We start from the raw sequence: 23,757 nt of genomic DNA on the forward strand, positions 1-23,757 counted from the left end.
TCTCTCTCTCTCTTTCTTTCTTTCTTTCTTTCTTTCTTTCTTTCTTTCTTTCTTTCTTTCTTTCTTTCTTTCTTTCTTTCTTTCTCTTTCTCTCTCTCCCCCTCCCTCCCTTCCTCCCTTCCTTCCTGTCTGTCTTTCTTTTTCTTTTATTTAATTTTGAGATAGGGGTTCTCTGTGTAGCCCTGGCTATCCTGGAACTCACTCTGTAGACCAGACTGCCTTTAAATTCAAAGCTCCTCCTGTCTCTGCCTCCTGGGTTCTGGGATTGTACCACCACCACCCAGTAGGAAGGAATTCTTTTTTGCAATTTAATTTTATTTATATTTTTATTTATTACAATGTATTCACTTTGTATCCCCACTGAAGCTCCCTTTCTGTCTCCTTCCAGTTCCACCCTCCCTCCCTCTTCTCTCTCTATGCCCTTTTCCTAGTCCCCTGATAGGGAAGGACCTCATCTTCTTTTTTTAATTAAAATTTTATTTTTTATGTTAGTTACAGTTTATTCGTTTTGTATCCCAGCTGTAGCCCCTTTCCTCATTCCCTCCCAATCCCACCCTCCCTCCCTCATCTCCTCCCATGACCCTCTCCAAGTCCACTGATAGGGGACTTCCATCTGACCCTAGCTTATCAGGTCCCATCAGGGCTGGCTGCATCATCTTCCTCTGTGGCCTGGCAATGCTGCATCCCCCAGGGGGAGGTGATCAAAGAGCCAGCCACTGATTTCATCTCAGAGACAACCCCTGTAACCGCTACTAGGGAACTCATTTGGAAACTGAGCAGCTAATGGGCTTCCTTTGAACAGGGGGTCTAGGTTCTCTCCATTACATGGTCCTTAGTTGGAGTATCAGTCTCTGCAGGGCCCCCTGGGCCCAGGTATTTTGCCTCTGTTGTTCTCCTTGTGGAGTTCCTGGCCCCTCCAGGTCTTTCTATTTCCCTCTTCTTCCATAAGGATGCTGGCACTCTGCCAAAAGTTTGGCTATGAGTCTCAATAATTCCTTTGATACCCTGGTGGGCAGTCTTTCAGAGGCCCCCTGTGGAAGGCTCCTGTCCTGTTCCCTGTCTTCTCCTACTTCCAATGTCTATCCTGTTTGCCCTTCTGAGTGAGGATTAAGTGTCTTCTCTAGGGTCCTCCTTGTTATTTACCTTCTTTAGGGCTATAGATTTTAATATGTTCATTTTATGTTGTATGGCTAACATCCACTTATAAGTGAGTATGTATCATATGTGTCTTTCTACTTTTGGGTTACCTCACTCAGGATGACCCTTTCTAGTTCCCACCATTTGCCTGTAACCTTGAACAACAACTTTGGAAATCAATCTGATGGTTCCTCAGAAAATTAGGAATAGTGCTAACTCAAGATCCAGCTATACCACTGCTAGGTGTATATCTAAAAGACGGCCCACCATTCAATAAGGACATTTGCTCAACCATGTTCATAACAGCTCTATCTGTAATAACCAGAACCTGGAAACAACCTAGATGTCCCTCAGTGGGGCAATGGATACAGAAAGTGTGGTACTTTTATACAATATAATACTTCTCAGCAATTAAAAACAAGGAAATCATAAATTGTGTGACTCTGCTTAGGTCTGCTCTGTGTCCAAAGCCTTCAGTTGCTCCCACCTACAGTGAACAGAACAAAGGTTCAGCTCATCTGACAAACTCCAAGGACAGAAAGCGAACAGTTAGCCTTGTTTTTCGTCTCTCCTCCAAAAACCCCAGCACTACACGGACATTCCCAAGCAGCCAAGAAAGATGCAGAAAGCTGGCAGTGAGCCTAGGTCAACAGTGTCAGGGTGATGAGGTTGCCCTCTGGTTGTAAGACCAGCTTTTGGAAGGTGACAAGTGTTTACAGCATTCAGCGCCTGGCACATACAGAGAGCTAGAGAGGCGGTCTTTAAGTGTCCACTGTCGGTGTCTTTGTGATGGCACCATGTCCCTTCTGAGGCACTGTACTCACTTGTATCCCATGTCTTTACATGCTGCTCTCCCGTAGCTCTCATTCCAATCATCCTGGCACACGGGATACCAAGCTTTCCTCTGAGATGAGTAAACCTGAAGGGTGAAGCTTGGTCCATAGAGACAAACTGCATAAGGAGAAAGATGTTCCATGAGGCCTTAACTCTTAATCCATATCTTCCATATGCTGCCTTACCCACACACTGCCCACATGCCACAGCTTCTTCCTAAGGCCATGGCTGCACACAAAGAGGGGCATGAACCTCTGTTTCCCCTATTAAAAGCATTCTAAAAGAATTCCAAATGGATATTCAGACATAAATTCTTCCCAGAGGCCCACAGCCTGATAGTAACCACCATGGATGAAACTATGCCACAGCCAAGTGACATAATGAAAAGTCAGCCAGCTGTCAGTGGGAATGAAGCTCTCACAAGAACCATTACACAACTGGGCCTTTAAGGCATGGCACAAAGTGAGAGAAAATCACAGCAGCCCACAAACTAGGCAACCTCAAGCATATGAAATGTCTAGGCTAGAAAACCTAAGAAAGGACTGGAGAGGTTACTTGGCCATTATGAGCACATACTGCCCTTGTAGAGAACCCAAGGTCACTTCTCAGCACCCATGCTGGGAAGCTCAAAATAGCCTATAATCCAGCTTGTACCCGCTTTTCTAGCCTCCTGGGACACTGTACTCACGTGGCATACACACACTGAGAAGTATACTTACACAAACTTTTCTAAATTTATTTTAAAAGAAAATCTAAAAAGAAATGATATTAGTAATTTCTTGGGGCCTGAACAAGGCAGACAGAAGGGCCTAACTGAGGACATGGAATACTCTTTAACTGCCTATAGCAGGGGCTGCTCATGTTCAAATGTATAAAAACCACAGCTCAGACATTCATCAAGAACAGCTTTGGGGATATAGTTGATAGCTCACTGGTTAAAAAAAAAAAAAAGAATGAAATACAGAACAAAACAAAGTCCTCATCAAGCCCTCATTTTGAACAAATTGATCTCACATCCAGATCCTAGACCCTGGCAGAGCACCCATGGCCCTGATAAGTGCCCCAGTACATGAATGCTGAACTGTTCAGTGCATTTTGCTCTTTCACTGAAAGAACAAACATTTATATGCAGCTAGGCACTTCCTTACTCAGCTCTGGTCTCCAGAGAGATCTGTATAGCCCAGCATTCAAAGAACTTGTCATCTGATAGAATGCTGAGAGTGGCCAACTCAGAGCAGACTCCCAGGAAACTGGTGGGTCACCAAAGGGTTATGGAGTTTACAAGAAGAATCTTGTAAAACAGTGCCACACCAAAGAGAGTCATTCTGCATAGTATCCCATCTGCACATCAACATGGCTTTGTGATCAGGGGAAACAATAGGGTCCAGTCTTGGCCCTGACTGATTGGACAAATGACCTGACATCAGAAAGTCTCCTCCCAGAGAGTGACCACTCTGGAGTCCAACTGTCTTCTGTGGCTCCAGTTACGAGTGAAGCCACAAAGCATCAGTGTTTTGTGAACAGATAAAACTCTGCTACGAGCTAGGCTATATAGTGTCTCTCAGTACCCAAGAGAAACCACAAAGCCATGAAAGGCCACATGAAAATCCCAACCACATACTGCAAAAAGAACGAACACAACCCAAAAGGTCTGTATCCACCACAGAACATTCTAGAAAAGTAAGCTATGGAGACAACCAAAGATCTGAGGCTGCTAGAGGACACTGCAGGGAGAGGAATGTGCGGGGCCCAGGAGGCTTAGGGTAGGGCATTCTGGGTGTAGGTATACAGCCACTGACATGTCTTTGTCAAAACCCATGTGGTCACCAGCAGGGAAAGATAAAATTCAAGACAAACTCACAGTTCTGGCTCTTGGGATCAGGCCCAGTGACCAGTGTGAGTTAGTGCCTGGGTGATTTCGAGAGGCATGGTGGCCTTTCTCTGCGGGTCTAACAGTGTTTTCAAAATTAAAGTGCTTAAATGCAGCTGAAACTGTATGTTTCCAGTTAGTGATGGAACTGCCTGCATGGCAGGGTAGGGACAGTGATAAAAGAGTTAGGTATCCTTCCTCCTGTCTGCTTTCCAAAACTGATGAGGAGGCAAGAGGGAGGCAGCATGATGAGGACATGCTCCCAGGGAGATTTTTTTTCTGTAAGTGTTAGGCTTTTTCCTAAGTCTTAGAGAGCTATAAGTGATAAGTACATACTTGTGGTGTCCAGGGTGATGATCTGGTTAACAAAGCATCGCCACTACCAATGGAGGATACTTGCCTCCCTTCCTCATGCTGGGTCCCTTCTCTAGTCTGTGGTGAGGACACTTAGGGCTGGATCTGTCTGTGACTCCCAAACACAGGGCTGTTGACCACAATCATATCACATCACAGTTCTCTCTCTCTTTTTTTTTCTTCCTTCTGGCAGTTTTGAGAAAGCCTCGAAATTAATCAGATGAATCAGGAACTGGTGGGTTCTGATGCATGTTCACACACTCCCTACCCTTGGGAAGAAAGTATCATGTACATCCTCCTTTTTGTTGTTGTTGTTTTGTTTTCCAGACAGGGTTTCTTAACGTAATAGCCCTGATTATCCTCAGACTTGCTTTGTAGACCAGGCTGGCCTCAAACTCACAGACAGAGATCCACCTGCTTCTACCTCCTGAGTGCTAGGATTAAAGGCATGCTCCACCACACTCAGATTCCATGCACATTTTTAAACATATCACATTTAAAAGCAGACATGAACAACAGAGTGAAAGTATGCTATTCTCATCTATACAGGACACACCTTGCCAGGTCACCTGTCTTTTCTACATGAAAACTACAAACTGCACAAACTCAAACCTCAATCAACAGAGATGCCTTTCCAGCAGCTCAACTCCTAAGAAGGCATCGTACTGTCTATTCACAACCTAAGCACTGCATCCTGGACACAGAGTGGGATTGACCACCAGAGAGTGACCAGTGACAGCAGCATATCAACCCAAGTGGGCTGCTCAGCCACAAACCCTGTGGACAAAGTACTTGGGCTCAGATCCCCACAAAAAATGAAATGGCTTCTTTGCAAAGATGCCACCCAAGGAGGTATGGCAAACAGGTATAAATAGGTATAAATACACACAAACAGTGTGTGTGTATGTGTGAGTGTGTATGTGTGTGTGCCTTATGTATATATGTGTGTATTGTGGCGATGGTGATTGCTCATGTGTGAAAGTGTGCTGTGTCTACCTGATACACATGCATGTATAATATGTTTGTACATGTAGTGAGTGGTATGCATATGGATTGTGTATATGTGCATATGTCGTATAAGTTGGCATGTTTGAAATAAAATGAACAGAAAACTTCTATGGTAGAAGTTTATTGCTCATACAACACAGGTGGAGGAGCATCTCCGACACATGACACTGTCCTCTTTGCCTAAGACACTTGCTGTCACCCAAAAGAGAGGAAAGAAGTCATCATAAGCTGTGGGACTTTATCTCCCAAGCACACACCTGCTGAGGAATCAGGCCACAGAACAGGCATAAGTCCACTCAAGTGGGCCAACAGCTGGACCCCAGAAGTCCAGTACTCTGCCCTGGGAACTTCCCTGAGACAGGGCCAATGCTACAGAATCTAATTCACATAGGGGTATGGAGGTCAGGTGCAGCAGAAAGCTGCTCTACCCAAAGTAGCCTAGAAACAAAACCCACCTTGGACAACCAGGTCTGTGGGGTTTTTAGCCCCAAATCCAAGAGGACTAGAGAGCGCTTGGGGGGGATGGCAAAGCACGGGAGATCCCCGGAGAGACTGGGACAACAATATGAACTTCCCATTCAGGAGAATGGCTCCTGGGTTGGGATACAGCTGAGGTTAACAGGAAGCCTCAGCCCCTAGGTACAGGCAGTGCTTGGGGAATCAGTGCCAAGAAAGACAGAAAAGCAAGGACAGCTGTTTCAGGCAAGACAGCAGCTCACTGTCAGCTGCAGAGCTAGGGAAACACAGGGTCTGTGTCACCTCATCACCCTTCAATGTGGAGTGAATACCAGGCAGACAGAGGCTTGGCCACAATGCTGGGACGTCAAAAGGCCAGCTTCAGGCTCTGGAACATGATTAGCACAGCCCTGCTCCTCAGCTGTGTTTCTTGGGCCCAGCCTCTTGCCTGTCTTTGAAGTCAGCTTCAAAAACTGTGTACATGTTCCACATTTCTTCATCCGTGTACCAGCTGATGAATAATTAAGTTGGTTTTGAAAGGTTGGATTGCTTGCTCATGTGCTAATTCTGTGGTTTCAAGGCGCCTCCATAGTGTTCTTCCTTACTGACATAATACATTCCCATTGGCGATTTCGGAGGCTCCCTTCTCTCTTTGCCCTCCCCAGCACTTGTTATGTTCAACGTTTTAATGACACAGGCACAAGGCAATATTCCTTTGACGTTTTAATTTTGTATTTTTATTTTTAAAATAAAAAATATATTTACTATGTGTATGACAGGGAAGGTGATGCCATGATAAATGTAACATAAGCTTAGCTTGTCAATTATTAAGTAATTAATTGAAAGGGGGGAGAAAAGCAAATATACTTGTTTACTGCTATTACAGTGGGCATAACCTTGAAGGCAGCTAATTTTAAAACCAGCATAGTGCACCCCAACTTCATATTTTCAACAGTCTGCTTGTTTTAACTGTCATCCAGTGGGAGGTGGAAACGTGTGTGTTTGAGTTACTGAGTCCTTGCTGGCTTTGTCACCTCCCCATCACTCAGTGTGGTACAGATCTAGAAATGCTATCAAGATCCTAAGCTTAGCACCTGCCTGGCTGTCTCCCAGCTGCTGCTATGGCAGACATACAGAGCCCAGTGCTTTCTGAGCCAGGGCCAACTCACCACACCGGTTCTCGTCTTCCCCATTGGGGCAATGCGATGTCCCGTCACACCAGAGAGAGGGGCTGATGCAGATGCCTGACAACCCACACTCCATCTCAGACGTAGAGCACTTGCTAGCCCCTGGCATTTGATCAGGAGAAAGGGAGGAAAATTCATCAGGCTGGGCATCCAAGGAACTGCAGAGCCCACAGGCGTCTTGTCATTCACCCTCAAGCCCAGTGAACAGGAGAAACCACCTCCTCATAAGGAAGAGGCATGCCATTGCCACCTACATACACATGGAGCTAGGATTGGACACTGTCTTCTGTAGAGCCAATGGAAAGGGTGCTTGCATATGGACACACTCACACCTTCTCTCTGCCATCCAGGGGACCTCAGGGGGCACCAGGTGTCCATGAGTCTGCATTACCCCAGCCCAAAGGCAAGAACAGAGGCTTCAACTATAAACGTGGCATGGGGAGGGGACTCCCAGCCAAGGACACCACAGCTGTGCAGTGGTATATAAGGGTCAGGCTATGGCTATGCCTCCTTGAACATGCCCCATCTCACTTAATCTCAGAAGCTCAGCAGGGTACAGCATGGTTGGTACTTAGATGGGAGTTTAGCATTTCTACCAGCCACAGGTTAGAGGAAGCAGAAGCATAGACTTGAACAAGTGTGTGGAGAAAAAGGAGGAAAGGGCAGCCTTGCTCACAAGGGAGACAAAATTGGGAGGCATCAGGTGGATCCTCCAGCTTGGGGAGAAGGGTCATAGTCACAGCGATGCACATAGTGGCAGCACCCAGCCCCAAACTTACAGAACCTCCAAAGCACAACAGCAGCCACAGCAGCACCTGCGAGGACAGTGCCCACGGCAAGGGCGACACACAGTGATCTCTTAGTCTCTGCAGAAGAGAGGATTGCTCAGATCAGCATTCTGAGAAGAGGTCCTTCTGCCACACCTTTAACATCCCAGAGTTACCACAAAGCCACTCAACTTGAAAGTATCACAAATCAAGCTGGGCATGACTTCATGCCTGCCTATAATACTAGGACTCAGGAGGTGAGCAGGACAGGGACAGGAGTTTAAGGCCAGCCTGGAACACACGAGCTCCTATCTCAAGACACCAAAGAGAAGGAGGAGAAGCAGGAAGGGAAGAGATCAGAAGTCCAAGTCCAAAGTGCACTATGGTGGAACATAGCCATGAGCCCGCTTAACCTGGGCACTGTTAAACTTGCTGAGAAACTCTTGCATTACCTACAGCTGGGAAAACCACCCAGCCAGAAGTCTGTTCATTATAAGGTGCTAGATTATGCATTACCTCGTCATAACTGAAAAGTAGAATGGTTTTATAAGTATACTTTCACATTGTCATTAAGTTAAAAATTCTAGTTTAGCTTCTATACGTGTGGCCATTTATATACCACATTAGATTTATTCATTTGTTTTTGTGCTGCTAAGGATCAAGCCCAGGAACTCACTCATGCTAGGCATATGCTCTACCACTGAACTGCATACCCACCCCAAGAAATAGTATTGCCCACATGCATACAAATGTCAGTTTGAATATTAAGGGCATCACTTGGGAGTCTCAGTGCTTCTGTAGCATAAAATACATGCTCAGGGGCATGGAAGTTAAAGCTCCAATTTGAAATTAAGCAAGCGTAAGTTCTTAAAACAATAGGACAGTTCAGGAAGGATATGAATGTACACCAGTATTCACACTAAAAACAAAAACAAAAACAGCTCAAAGAGGCCAGAGAGGTGGCTCAGCAGTTGAGAGCAGTGTCTGCTCTTCCAAAGGTCCTGAGTTCAATTCCTTGCAACTACATGGTGGCTCACAACCATCTATAATGAGATCTGGTGCCCTCTACTGGTGTGTACACATACGTGCAGGCAGAATACTGTATAAATAAATCTAAAATGAAACAAAACAAACAAACAAAACAACCCACTCAAAGAGGAGAGCTGCCTGATTTCAGCAACCTGCCAGCACGAGTCATATAATGTTGCCCCCAGCATCATGGGGCTGCCAGGGGGAGCTCCAGGAGGAGCACCTATTTTTTCCATGGCTGCTGAAATAACCCTGTCATATTTGACAGCTACTAGCCACTTATTGCTACTGACACTTTCAGTAATTACAGTTAAGTGGAATTAAGCTAAAGCGTATAAATTGAAGCACTCAGTTGCCACACTGAGGTTGGCAAGCTGGCTTGACAGGTAAAGGCACTTACTGCCAAGCCTGATGACCAAAGTTTGGTCCCCAAAACCTACATGGTGGGGAGAGGGTTGAATCCAACAGGCTACTCTGACCTCTACACATTCTGTGGCACCTCACCCACAAACAAAGAAATAAATGTTTAAAAATGAAAACAAAGAAGGAAATGGAGAGATGGCTCAGTAGTTAAGAACACTTGTTGCTTTTGCAGATCTGGGTGCAGTTGCTAGTACACACTTAGTAACTCACAACTGTCCCTGGCTCCAGTTCGAAGGGATCCAGTGCACTCTGCTGGCCTCTGGGGGCACTGCACGCATGTGGTGCACATACATATATGCAGGCGCTCATAAAATAAAAACTCAGCTAAGAATAAAATAATTTAGACAATTATTTTCCAGTAGCTCACTGATTTCTCCAGCTGTAACAAACAGGTAGTCCTGCTAGGTAGAGGTCTGAGCCAAAAGTAGCATCAAGGTTCAGAAGAAAGAGACAGATGACAGGAAAGGGACCCCAAAGATTCTGAAAGTTGGCCTCTGATAGTGAGGGGTCAGTCACTCCCAGCAACTCTCTCTCTAGGTGAAGTCCCAATCTCTGGGGGGTCCCTGGAACTTTCCCTGGAAGAAAGACAGAGAGGTGGAATACAGGGCAGGGAAAATACTGAAACAGGCACTCCCAGGCTAAAGAGTGCTGTCAGGGGAGGGACTTGGCTGTATGTACTGTGCTTCCAGAAGACAGCAGGGCAGGGGCAAATTGGGCTCTGGAGCTAAAAGACCCAACTAACCTGCTTGGAGCTGGAAGGCTTAAACCAAGTGTGGTAGTGCACACCTGTAACCTCAGAACTCTTGGAGAGAAGAGACAGATCGCTGTGAGTTCGAGGCCAGCCTGGTCTACAAAATCCAGGATAGCCAAGGCTATGCAGGGAAACCCAGTCTTGAAAAACCAAAAAAGAACTGAAAGGCTTGCTTTCGCCTGGTTACTGTGTCCTGCTGACAGTATGAACAGCTTTCAAAGAGTTGCTAGAGACTGGTCAACATCCCAGGGACTGTGCTCCTGTGGGCAACCTGCACTCCCAGCAGCTCCACAGGCAGGCCCAGGGCTGAAAACCTTACCAGGCAGAGATTTTATCAAAATGCAGTGAGGGGTGACTATGCCTTCAGGCAGCAGGGTGGAGCCACCCAGAAACCCATAGGAGAAATTCCTGATGGCTCAACTGATGAATTACCAAGCACGCTTTCCTCTTTGGGGAACTTATCCGCATGCCATTGCATCTGAGATAAAATAACTTGCTTAAAGCTGGCCATGTGGCTCAGAGGTAAACATTTGCCTAGCATGTTCAGGAGCCTAGCTCAGGGGAAAAAAACAAACACTAAATCAGTAACTTGGCTGGTGAGTAAAGGAGATTAAATCAGGTGTCCCTCACTTCTGGTTGGGGCATGTGTGGAGTCGCAGTCTGGCTGGTTTGCTCAGGACCATGTCTGCAGCAATAAGCACCCATTTCACCTCTGAACAGAAATTTGTCACCAGCTGTGGTCTCCATAGCGTGCACTTGCAGGGTTCAATCTCGGGCCACCGTTCATGTACATCCATTCTTACCAGCACAGCCTGTTGACTCAGCCCTATGGCGTCTGCACCACAGGACTGTTGACTTTGAATTCTTTAAAGGCTCTTGCAGGTGCACACAAGAAAGTTCCATGACAGTTGCTAAAGCAAACAGGTAAATCTAAAGCAGAATGTCCTTCCACTCCTGACTTCTGACTCAGTGCTGCCAAAGTAATGTGGGACATGGATTCTGGCAAAAATGTCAACTTTTTGATGTCTTATATGTCAACATGTTTTCTTTTTCATTTTTCTTTTGGAGTGTGTGTGTGTGTGTGTGTGTGTGTGTGTGTCACTGGATTCTTTCCAGCTAGAGATGTACAGCAACTCAGGTGCTCTGTGAGAAAAGCTTATGCTCTTCACTGCTAAGCCATTACTCCAACCCCAAAAATGTGATTTAACAAACATTATCAAAGTTAGTGGAAAAAAATAATAAAATAAAATTACTAAATTACTTTCCAGTTCATGGTACATGGGCATCAGTCTGGACTTCTGGAAGGCTAATGATGGACTGAAAGCCTGGCCATCAAAGCACAGCCAGAGGTTTTACAGTGCGGGTTTATAGTGGAAAATCACACCCCAGTGTGTATGCTTCCAATATACAGGCAATTGGTAGAAAACTACATGTTCCTTTCCCTGTGTCTGTCACTCCTGATTACTCCCTTGGAATGTGAAAGTACTCAGTAGGGTACAGTGGGGCCCTTCTGCCTACTGGGCTAGCCACTGACAGGGGGACATTCTTTTTGGAGGTGCAGCCTTACACGGGACCGTTTGGCTTCTGACAACTAACAGGGTCCTTGCCCTGGCTTTCTTCCAGCCACCATGGTGAGTGAAGGCCAGACATTCTGTATCTTGCCTAGCTAGCCCAAAGGGGTTCATAGAAATAGGGAAGAGGGCAAGAAAATAGAGGAGGAGCACAGCAAAGGACAGAAGAGCCATGAAGAGGTTCAAACAGTAGAGATAAGTAGGATAGGGATAGCAGGAGAGCCAGAAAGATCTAAACAGAATAGACAGATCCCCGAGGCCTAAGGCCTATCACTTAATTGCTGATGAAGCGATGGATGGCCCACAGAACTCACTTCCTTATCAACCTAGAACTGTGCATGATACACACAGACAGGTGCTCATTTCATAAAACAAAAACTATCCATTAAAAAGCTTATGTGGCTCTGGAGAGATATCCATAAGTTAGGAACATGTACTGCTCTTCCAGAGGACCAGGTTCATTTCCCAGCACTCATGTTGAGTGGTTTACAAACAGCTGCAATACCTGCAACCCCAGCTCCAGAGGATCCAACACCTTCTTCTGGCCTCCAGAAGCACCTGCGCACATGTAACATACACATGCTCTCACACACAAAAAATAAAAAAAATAAATCTAAAAAGACAGCTTATCAGCAGAGCCACTGGTATCCTCTAAACCAAACAGACAACACTGGACACATCCCGAACTAAAAGGTGGAAGGACACAGGACCAGGTGTCTGAACAGAGAGAGTGCCCTGTTGAGTGAAATGGCCAAAGGAGAGGGTAATGAGATTCAGCTTTCATATTCAGCCTTGAGCACTGTTCTGAGGTTTCAGGGCTAGGGAGAGGCATGATACGTCCCATTTCTGTGCTATTCCCAGTATAGCACAGTATCTGTTTGGTATCTGCTGAACATGGGTGACCGGGAGTGGGAAGGCAACTGTGCCATGGGAAGGGCAGCCCGGCTCCCCTAGGAAGGACATGAACAGGCTCTGGAAGGAGAGAAACCCCCACATGGGGGAGGTGCCTGCAGAGGAGAGAGAGTGGAAGCAGATTCCCAGCTGGTCACAGGAGGCAGCTTTACCTCAAACCCTCTGTATTCTGAGCACATCAATAACATGACAGATAGTTCACTCTCAACCCTGAGTGCTTACTATTGATTCAAAACAACACATCCACAAGCATGGAGGCAAGAAGGGACTGAGAAACCTTGTCCTAAAAGCCCAGCTGAGCTGGGCAAACACACAGGGGTGCTGCACCAAAGGCAAGGGGACAGGAAGGTCTCTCCCTGCCAAAGAGAGGTGAGTCTAGTGCCCATGACTCTGACCAGCCGGAGAGTGAAAGGCAGGCAGAAAAGACTGGCCCTGCTGCCAGTGCAGAGTTTGTGACAAAAAGGAAAAAATGAGAGACCACAAGAGAAGGCAGACCCAGAAACTCTAGGCCCTTGAGGTACAATGCTAAAGAGTCTTACTTGAGGTGCACAGTATCCCTGAGGACTCGGGCTCTGTGTGGATGACAGGTGTTGAGGCTTGCGTTGTAACCCTCGGGGCATACTGGGGCACTGGAGATGGGTAGCACTGGGCTGGATACAGGCTGTAGCCACTGGGAGCCACAGGTGGCCTCGGGGAATAGATGTGCTCAGACTGATACCCATGGTTCTCATAGTAAGGTCCAATTCCTGGAGGCGACCCCTAAACGTGGTAAAGGAGATAAAGCAGTTACAGCTCTCACTCACCGCAAAGGCTTGGAAAATTAGCATTTCTTTACATTTCCACTAGACAGGGAGAGACCAGCAGATTCATCAAGCACTCTGGCTTCACAGTAACTCACTTAGAAAAACTAGACCCTTTCTGAGTTAACGAGAATGTTCAACAATGTGTGTTTCATTGGCTCTGGTTGCCTGATTCATTTGTTTCCATTATCTGTTCTTTGAAATAAAAGAAAAAGGTGACTGGGATAATTGAGATTTTGTTATTAAAAAAAAAAAAAAGCACACAAGTTTGGGGTAAAAAGTCACTGAGCTAGACTCCTATTGCTCTGGTTCTTCCTCCATACCACCACCTCCCCCCCCCCGGGAGGGGTTGAGTTGTGAAGCCATGAGCCAGGCTGATGTCAAGGTTCAGAATAGTTCATATCTGAGAACCCATCTGCTGAAGAGCCCCCACATTCAGATTCTGTGTGCAACCTCAGGTGTGGTAAATACACACTTTTCAGCTGACTTAAGAAACTACTAGAAGGAACAAATCCAAGATGCAGGCTTCTCTGGCCATTCTCTTCCAGAGCCCTTTTTCTTATGCAGCTGTAGTTGGCAGTCATTTACCCAACTGCTCTCACTAGAGGGTTGTAAGCATCCCTATGCAGTGTATACGTCCTGGTGCTGAGGGAACAGGTGCCTTTTCAGGGGAACTTGGCAGTCAAAGTATGTGCTGTGTGAATCTGCTAGGGTGCCAGTCCTTTTACTTAGCCCATTTCTCAAGACCTTCCCCTAGCTGTACTCGCAAGTCACACCCCTAGCAGTCCCTCAGGACTTCAGAGCTTGCCGTTCTTATTTCTACTTTCCTCACTCTCTTAGTGGCTGCACCTCTCCTAGAGGCCCCAGTTACCCTCATCCATGTCTAATGGTTCTTACCTAAAACTCTCCAGCTCCCTTTCTGCTCAGGCTCTCTCATGGGCCTCAGGTATGACAGAAACATCCTCTGGAAACAGGTATCCTCAGTAGGGACCACTAAATATAGATTTTTAAAAACTAATTTATTTATTGTGTATGCTGCACATGTGTGTAAAGAGGGATCAGAGGACAACTTGTGAAAATCAGTTGTCTCCTTCTACCCTGTGGATCCCAAAGACTGAATGCAGGTCATCTCTACCTTATAGAACTGTCTTGCTGGCCTAAAGTTGAGAATTTTAAGCAGGGAAACATGAACACTCCAAGGTTAACAATCTGTGCTTAATAACTCACAAGCACTCTCCTTCAAAAGATTATGACTTGAAGCAGGGTTTGGGGGACAGTGAAAGCCATCCCTCATCTAGACACACACTCCAGATTGAGAAATTAAGTGAGTGTCTGGTCCAGATCCAAACCACCTCCCCAGCAGTAAAGGCTGAGATACACCAAGCACTTTGTTCTGGATGTAGCACTTAAATTATGAAGGAATCCAGTAAAAAACTAAGTACCAGAGACTCATAAAATGAGACACTGGCATCTATGTATGTATGTGTATATGTATCCATATATGTATCTATATATGTATCTATCTCTCTGTATAAATACAAATATATTTACAGAACCTAGAGAAATAATCCTAAGTATTTGTGCGTGTGGAAGGTGGACTGGTCAGGCTTGAGGATGACAAAGACAACTGCTTTTATTGCCCTAAGTAGTAGGCTCCCAGCAGGAATGGACCACCCAATGCCTTACTCAGGTGTGGCTGATCCGCAGTTATTGATAGGCAGACATTGACAGCACCATCACGGACTTTCATCCCTAAACTCATGCCCTCTGCCCCATCCTGCCTCTCTTGTATGCACACCCATTGCCCTTGAAGGAGAAAGGGAGCACACACAATGTAGCAATCCCAGCTTCTGTCCAGCAGTGGTGGCTTTTCAGACACCCTGTGCCATATTGGGCTCCATCCATGTCTCACCCTTTCCAACACAACTGTGGTAGTTTGAATAAGAATGCCACTATAGGTTCATATATTTGAATGCTTAGTCACTTGGGAGTGGAACTCTTTGAAAGGATTAGAAGAGTTAGGAGGTGTAGCCTTGGTGGATGAAGTGTATCACTGGGGATAGGCTTCCTGTAGATCAGAATATAGAACTCTCAGCTCCTGCACCAGAAGTATGCCACTATATTCCCTACCAAGATGATAACGGACTAAACCTATGAAACTGTAAGCAAGCCCATAATTAAATGTTTTTATGTGTAAGAGTTGCCTTAGTCACAGTGTCTCTTCATAGCAATAGAACAGCTTGAACAATGTCCAAAGGGCCACCTGTTCCTACACACAGCTCTTAAAATTACTGATGAACACCTGTGGAAGATAACAGAGGGATGAAGGAACAAGGAAAAGGCCAAAGATGTAAGAACTACCCACTTACTGAATTCAATGCCATCCTGGCTGTGTCAGCAGCATGAGGAGGTATCTGGCTTCTTCCAGGTGACCTACAGGAAAGAAGCACACACAGGCGTATTTCAATGCAGTTTAGCTGTGGAAGACTCTGGGTGAAGGTCACATTGTACCAGAGCAAGATACAGTTCTCCCCTGCTTGGCCTTGCGCCTTCACTTCACCTATGTCTTCTCATGCCTCTTCATTCCTGGTGTGTTTATGCCAAGGAATCTACTGTCTTCCTCTGGGGTACAGAGAAACTCATGAGTGGGAATGGAATACAAGTTGAACTACTGTGGCCAGGAGAGCCTGCATGACCTTGAAGAAATGAGGACAGGAAGAGAACCCTGCCTTCATGGGAGCACCCAGACTGAGCCTGTGACTCCAAGCCCTTCTACACTTATGTTGTTCTCAGTAGGGGGCCAGTAATGGCTCCTCCCATATACAACCCACCAAAAGGAAGAATCATAGGAGAAAAACAAACAAGAACCACCAAAAACAAACATCAAAACCTCACCCACCCCATAGAGGGTAATGAAGAGCCTGAAAGGGAAAGACCTGGGCTACCTCCTACTGGAGGCTTTTCTCAAAAGCATTCTCAGACAAATAACTGAACCAGCCTGATAGCTCAGCTCTGTCTATGCAAAGTGGATAGCATGGTTGATACATTTGTTAAGATGAGTTTCATTGCAAATGTGCACAGAGAGCGGAAGAGCAGAGGATCAGATTGAACACACACTCTACAGAATTCTATAGGTGTGTTCATGCAGATGCCTGCATGGAACTGGTGGCCTATAACTGAACACCAGAGACGGGTCACATTTGTTTGTCTTTTCTACATAAGCCTCACAGGGTTGCCCAAGCTTTAGGAAATATTATGTTCTTATAACACAATGTTACAGTTTGAATGTGAAATGGCATCCCCACTAGTGGTGCTGTTTCAGAAGGGCACAGAGCCTTTTGGATACAGGCTAAAGGCATGGGGCTTGAGGCCTCCAGGCAAGCTCTGCTCTCTGGCTCTACTTCTGGCTAGAGGTCCTGCTTCCTGAGGTACTAGGATGTCAGCAAGCAGCTTCATGCTCCTACTACTGCAGACAAGAGCTGATCCTGGGCCACATCTTTCCAGCCATGAACAGTGATCCATAATAAATCCTTTTGCCTCTGGATTCTTCTGTCAGTTATTCATCACAAGCAAGAAAAGGTGCATGATATACACAGCCACCCCCAATCTGTTTACTATCCTAAACCCTAACAGAAAACAATGCCAAACTAATTGCTTTGACCAACTCTGTGGTTATGAAAAGAATTCCTTGGGTCATTTCATATGTAGCCATGTGTGAAAAATCAATAACAGCCAGAGACACCATCAGCATAAAGTCCCTTACTTAAGGAAGCCATCTCTCCCATCATTGTTCTCTAACAACAGACTCTTTCGCCAAGCTTCAGAACCTCTGTGCACTCTTACACAGAAAATGTAGTTTGATGAAACCTTGATAAATCAGTTACTAAGAATCTACACTTGAAAGTATTCCTAGTCCTCTACATCCTCAAAGGATACCTGGTAAACCTGGCCTGCCTTCAGCAAGAACCCTGTCAAGTAAGGCTAGCCAGATCCCTCTCACCTGCGTCATCTCTTCCTGATTTCTCATCCATAGATATTCTGCTCCATGGCCATAGCTCCCATTCTCCCTTGCTGCATTGGGAATCAAAGCAGTCTTTTCATCATTGGCTGCCTGCCTGGTCCATCCATCTGCTGAGATGTTCCTGAATCCATTAGTCCTCACCTTGCTTTAATGAGGGTTGGTGCATTATTTTTTTCATTGTTATTCTCTCTATGAGGGCTTTGTTTCACTCCTCCCAGATGGATGTGAGGTGGTTCAAAACTATTCTAAGAAACGATCCTGGGGAGTCACCTATTCACCAGATGATATGCCAGGGACGGCTGGAAGGAGTTCAGACATCATGATAAGCCCTTTTCATCTGTAAGAACCAGATACTTGAGTTCTGGGAAGATGATCATTGGACAAAGTGTGAGGGAGGCAGAGCCAGGAGAATCCTGAGGACATAAATAGATACTTTTGCCCATTCAGTGAGCTCCCAGCTCAGTAATATATCAAAATTAAAGTGGAAAGTGACTGAGGAAGACACCCAGCACCCACCTCTGGATCTCTACACATGCACACATCTGTATGCACACCTATACACACACATGAACACATACACATACCTGCACTACACTACATACGAGCCTGACATTTAGGTACACAGAACACAACACTACATAGCTAGCAGCTATGACACTGGGGATTAAGCATTAGGTGGAACTTGGATCTCAACCTAGATTCAATCTCTTTCTAGCTGTGACCTGAGAAGATCCTATTCCTCAGTTCTCTATCAAGATAGAAAAGAGAAGCAGCCTTTTATAATAATCTCAGGAGCACTGAGTAAATGTAGCAATAACGTGATCGATATAGGTACACAGTATTACCTTAGTCTTGATTGAATAAAACTAATTTTACCTGAGGACATAGCTGGGTGAGAACAGACTCATTGTTACTAGCTTACATGCAAAAGTATGGGATTGCCCCAATAACTGCAGTCCACTGACATCATCACACTCTGTCTCACATGTGTTGGCTCTTTCATGAAGCCCCCAGAGTGCCAGGTGCTGTTCAAGCTGCTAGAAGTGGGAAGAGATCCCCAGAATCTGCTTCTTTCTTCCACCTGTGTCACCACATGCCACCACCAGACACCGTGCAGCCAGTAAACACACTGAAGAGAAACGAGGCTCAGGTCACATCATCCTCTTTTCTTAGGGACACAGTCCACTATTAGGAAAGCTAGTCAGTGGTAGTATGGAGTGGAGGTCTGAGACATTCAGACATGGGCATACTGCCCTGGCAGGGGAGAGGACATTTAAGGAGGGACACTTGTACTGTCAGACTGTTGAAACAGTGGACCTGGGAGAACTAAGAGTTCCTCAGGTCTGGGCTTGATGGTACACATCTTTATTCCCAGCACTCAGGAGGCAGGGTCAGGCGGTCAAGGCCAGCATGGTCTACAAAGCAAGTTCCAAGTCAGCCAGAGCTACACAGAGAAAACCTGCCTCAAAAACCCAAGAGTTTCTCAGGAACCCCAATGTAGAGAAACAAAAGGCTGAAGCCTGGTGGAAGCCAGAGGAACTTGCTTCCCAGCAGAGATTTCACACAGTTCTGAGACAATGATGGGTCAGATATGCAGGACCATATCTTGACCAGGACTGCTTTTTGAACACTTCGTTCTCTGTTTAAACATGAATCTCATGCAAGGACTCCCAAAATGGACCTGGGGTCACTGGCCCCCTTTATTTGTTCCTCCTCCCAATGTAACCACACTGAACAGGTCCCCTTTCAATGCTCTTAGCAATGACTTGTCTCTTTTGCTGGTGTACTGCAGATGAGTGGCTGGGCCTGCCTTGTTGGATGGAGTGCTAGCTCTGGAAATTAGAGGGAGAAAGTCAAAACACCTCTGAAGAGGTGGCCCCATCGTCTGTGCATTGGTGTTTCTTTTTCTCTGAATGCCTTGTTCCAAGGAGATTACAAGATTTTTAGGGTGAAAATTAAATCTGTTTTTGTACCATAACAAAAATGTGTTCAAGCGTGTGTGTGTGCACACTTGCACTTGCACTCACGTGCTTATACCACTTAATTTTTTTGTCAACTTGAGACAAGCTAGGGTCATCTGTGAGGAGGAAATCTCAGTTTAGAAAATGCCTCCCTCAGACTGTGCCATAGGCAAGTCTATGGGGCACTTTTCTTAACTGATGGCAGAAGTGAAAGGACCCAAGCCCACCACTGGCAATGTCACCCCTGGGAAGGTGGTCAAAGTAGGCTGAGCAAGCCATGTGGTACAAACCACAAAGCAAAGTTCCTTGATGGTCTCTGCTTCAGTTCCTGCCTCCATGTTCCTGCCCTAAGTTCCCTGGATGGTGGACTATAAACTATTAACTGAAATAAACCTTTTTCTCCTGGGGTTGTTTTGGTCATGGTGTTTTTTATTTGTTTAATCACAGCAATATGGAAGCAAAGTAGGAAGAAAAACACATGCACACACACAGACACACATACACATATGTACACAGATACACAAATGCACACACACTCACACACATGTACAGAGACACATACTAAGACATGCACGCAGATACAGATACACACACAGAGACATGCATTCACAGAGACACACACAGACCACAGAGACAGTCAAAGAGACACACACGTATGTACACACAGAGACTTTCATACAGTCACAAACACACACAGAGACACATAGGGACACGCATACATGCATATAGACACACAGATGCACATACACACAGACATAAACGACTATTTTTTTCTAGGGGCTACATGAAAAAGATAAAGCTGAACAGCCAGGGGTGGGAAGCCCACAGCAGGACGTTACCAGTTGCACAAGTCAGATCCCCTGATCGGAGTGTTCATATAACACCGAGACAGGCAGAAAGGCCCCAGGTCATGGCAGGAGGACCCTTGGCTCTGGTTAAAGGCCTTGCCTAGGCCACTCTGTTTAGTGAGGATAATGAGTAATAAATGGAGTGTAATAATGATTGAGTGAAAGTATGTTCTCCCACTCCGAGCTCAATATGACAGAAGACAGGCTTTGCTTCTAGTATTTATGCTACTGCTATGTGGAGCAGGGACCTGATTCAGGCCACATAAACCCAGAGGTTAGGCACAGGATTAAGGATCAGAATCAGACAGAAGGCAAACTTTGAGCGAAGGGAAACCAAGTTTCCCACAATTCAAAAGTTTAGCTGAGGCTGGGAGCTTCTGGGAAAGTATAAAGTCCTTAAAGCTCAAGATCCAGCACGTTCTAGAACCTAAGTGACTAAGCACTAGCTATGAGGTCCAATGTGGAAGAGTCACTGCCGATTCATTATAATGTATTGTCAGCAGAGAAGTTTTGAATACTTCTCAGAGTTCTGTGTGGAATGACCTCCAAATCGGTAATCTCTAGAAATCCCTCTCCTGTGTCCTGGAGATTAGATCATTCAGATACGATGTGAGCTCAGGTAAGAGCTCAGTGCCACTGCCTGGATGCCCCTTGGAAAACAAGGGCCATAAATTAGAGAGAAATTGATTCTCTGTGTTGTACCTTGGTCAAACAAACAATAACACTGCCAGACTTGTTTCATCTGCCAGTTCAGCTAACTTGAAAATACTACTATGACACCACTCACTCTTCAGTCACAGCACCGAGCTTAATTAAGCCTTCTGTCTACCCATTGTCCTTGTGTGAATTTCCATAGCCACAAGCCATTGCTGGCTTTCACACACTAGGTGCTTTGTTATCATACCCTGCCTCTTGAGCCCATGCCCCCATTCCTGAGGGCTCAACTATGTACACAAGCAAGGCATGCAGACTTCCTCCCTGTCGGCAAAGCCCCTTGTGCATACCTCTGTCTGAGAGCCCAATGCTTACAGCATTGACAGCTACTGAGGCAGCTGGCCTATGTTCTGCCCTTTCACCTAGAGAGGCACCAGACAACCTAACTTTGCATCAGCCTTCCTGTAGCCAAGGTAAACGGGTTATAAAGAACTCACTATGTTGTCCTTGAAGAAGAAATGAAGTCACCCCATCCTGTGCACCTACTGTATCAGGGTGGTCAAACTTCCTCCTGCAGTGACTATAGTGCCACAGCCAATGCTCTGCACCTGACTCCAAGACCTTACTGCTGGAAAGTTGACCTTCAGGGTGTGATGGGTGTGTCTGAGTGTCAGTAAGGCCAAACCTGAGAATGAGCTGAGAACACTGATCAGAGATTGTAAAAGACCAAAGACTGAGAAATGCGCCCCAGCCCTCCAGAAGGGTCCCCAGCCCATAAGAACACCCTTCAATTCTTCACTTAGTCTCATGCGTTGGTGACACTCTTCAGTTTTTTCCTTTTCCTTCCTTCTCTCTTGAACAGTGTCTCTCTAGGTAGCCTTGAACTCACAGAGTACCAGATGTGCCAGCTTCTGCCTTCCAAGTTCTGGAATTAAAAATAAATCTCACCACACCTGGCTTTTGAGTTTTCATTCTAACAGCAGATGACCAGTAAGGTCACTGGGAGAAGGCCCCCAAGCACCTCTTCAGTACAAGCAAATAAAGGTGGGGAGTGGCCCACATTGCCTATCTGGAAGTCCCTCACTACCCAGTACTGCTGAAGCTTAGCAGCCTGGGACCAGCCAGTGTCCCCAGTCAAACTGCCCAGCCCCCAGGAAGGAAGCTGCTGTTACCTCTCCCCTCCTCCCAAACCAGGTAAACAACACCAACCTCACTTTGGATTTTCACAGAACCTTGTAAGTAGTCTGCCCTTTGGAACTTTCCACAGTGCCTGGCTCTTGGTGGCTGGAAGCTGAACAGCCAGCACTAATGGCTTGTCTTAGCCTCAGGACTAAGCATTTGCAAGCCCAACCCTTGTGAGGACCCGGCTTTCCAGGTACAGCTAGGGCTTTTCCTTCCACAAACAAGCCGCCAGAAGCCTATGGCCAGAAGCCTATGCGTGCTCTCGACCGAATTAGGGGCCATCATGAAGAACCTGGGCTCCCAGCAAGCAAAAGCCACCCACACTCTCTAGGGCATGGACACAAAAAAAAAAAAAAAAAAAAAAAAAAACGTTTAGGCCTTGGGACAGTTCATTTCTTCAACTGGGCTTGAGGCCCTCACACACAGTGCCCACTGCCTAGCTGAAACGTTGGGTCACCCTGCCACCATTCCAAGTCCCACAGGATGAATGCACATGCCCGTGTGGTCAGCCTTCTTCCCAGTAGACATTTGCCCCTGGCAGCCCGCCTGCTCTTCCAGGGCCAGCCCCTCCAGGTTCGTTCCAGTGAATGCTCAGAGCCAACCAGGTCACCACACGGGACCGCTGGAGCATTCCCTCCCCCCAGGTGGCGGGCAGTTCGCGTCTTTCAAGGGTCCCTAGGGCCCTGCAGCGCCGCCTATATCGGTCCTCCGCATCTCAGCCAGTTTCCAGTTTCTTTCTACCTCGGTAGGGACTAAGGAGCGGAAGGAGTTCAGGTAACCAGCCGGACTGCCGAGATTTTCCCGAAACAAAGAGAACTATGGAGGAACCTCTGCGTCCTACGAAGGAATATGCAGCAGGTGTGCGGGCCAAGGGCCTGCTCCACCGAAGGATCCCCATCCCCAACGACTCTCTTCTCCAATCCATTAGTCAGGGGCCGGCTGGAACATAAGCCAAATTGCGAAACTACGGAGTCGACCTGGGGTCTCTCTCAACTGGGCGCCGCCACGGGACGGAGGGACGGAGGTCGCTGGGTTCCTCTTATAGTCACCACGTCGTGCGCCAGGGCCCGTCAGCTCCCAGAGAGTCGCACCCGTAATGCCCCGGCCTGGCATCGTTGACTCGGGTCAACCCCATTTCCCCTTCCAGGCCGACCCCGAGATTGTCCCGCACGCCGCTCACCTGCTGCGCTCCCTGCCCCTTTCCGCCGGTCGCCTGAGCTCTTGGCTTCCTCGTCCGCCCCAAGTGCTCGACCTCTCCCAGCTCTCTTAAATCTCCGGAGGCGGCGTCCCAGGAGCCAGGGCGACACCCCTAAACGCAGGTGTCGGGTCACCTTGGCCAGGAGCGGCCGTCTGGGGGAAGGAGGAGGAGTTTCCTCAAGGGAAGCCCAGAGCGCGCTCCTCCCCTACACGGAGAGACCAGACAGGACCAGGCATTTTCCTGGCTGGGCTGGGACCCGCCTCCGGAGCAGCGCACCCTCGAGCCCAGATCCATGGAAATACTTTGGACTGCAGTGTGAATGAAGGAGGAAGACCCAAGGGAGCGCTAACCGGGTCACTTGGAAGCCCAGCACCGGCAGACTCTGGGTTGGGGACACCAAGAAGGCCTCTGTGCCAAGTTGGCAACATCACATCTTAAGCTTAGGTGTCTCAGCTCCGGCGCTTAAGGACCCTCCTCGGTGTGTCCACGCTTTCCTACTCAAGACAATCCCTTGGGTCCGAAGCCCCCCTCTCTCCCAGCTCCCAAAGTCCTTAGGGAAGCTTCTGGAGGGATTGAGTGTTACTTGTACCGAGGATGGGGCAGAGGCGAGGCAGCTGATGGGCTTCACAGGAGACACTGCCAAAGTAAGGCTGTAGAACAGCGCAGTCGCCTCAAGCAGTGCTCACTCCCGCTAGGGAGCGACTAGCTGGTGATTTTTTTGAAACTGAAGAAGACACTGGAGGAACCCAAAAAAGCTGCCCCCTTTGACCATTCTCAACTAGCAAAACATCACA

The 23,757-nt window shown here is 46.9% G+C and overlaps 1 protein-coding gene across 3 annotated transcripts in view; it reads right to left on the bottom strand.

The window, feature by feature from the left end:
- The window catches only part of Tmprss2 (transmembrane serine protease 2), a 37,199-nt gene extending 14,082 nt beyond the window's left edge, over nucleotides 1-23,117 (bottom strand). Inside the window, exons 1-6 of one of the 3 annotated variants that reach the window (XM_021660850.2) lie at nucleotides 22,946-23,116; nucleotides 15,469-15,532; nucleotides 12,839-13,058; nucleotides 7,626-7,712; nucleotides 6,829-6,948; nucleotides 1,962-2,088 (exon numbers count right to left, since the gene is read on the bottom strand). In XM_021660850.2, coding sequence (XP_021516525.2) covers nucleotides 1,962-2,088; nucleotides 6,829-6,948; nucleotides 7,626-7,712; nucleotides 12,839-13,058; nucleotides 15,469-15,483 — 569 coding nt within the window. In that variant the 5' untranslated portion in view covers nucleotides 15,484-15,532; nucleotides 22,946-23,116. Of the gene's footprint in view, nucleotides 1-1,961; nucleotides 2,089-6,828; nucleotides 6,949-7,625; nucleotides 7,713-12,838; nucleotides 13,059-15,468; nucleotides 15,533-21,382; nucleotides 21,404-22,945 lie in introns of those variants that run through there. The other 2 variants (XM_060370842.1, XM_021660851.2) reach the window with 2 other exon arrangements.
- Nucleotides 23,118-23,757: the final 640 nt, after the last annotated feature.

The sequence above is a fragment of the Meriones unguiculatus genome, chromosome 17 (genome assembly GCF_030254825.1).
Source record: "Meriones unguiculatus strain TT.TT164.6M chromosome 17, Bangor_MerUng_6.1, whole genome shotgun sequence".
In the NCBI taxonomy this organism is placed as follows: Eukaryota; Metazoa; Chordata; class Mammalia; order Rodentia; family Muridae; genus Meriones; species Meriones unguiculatus.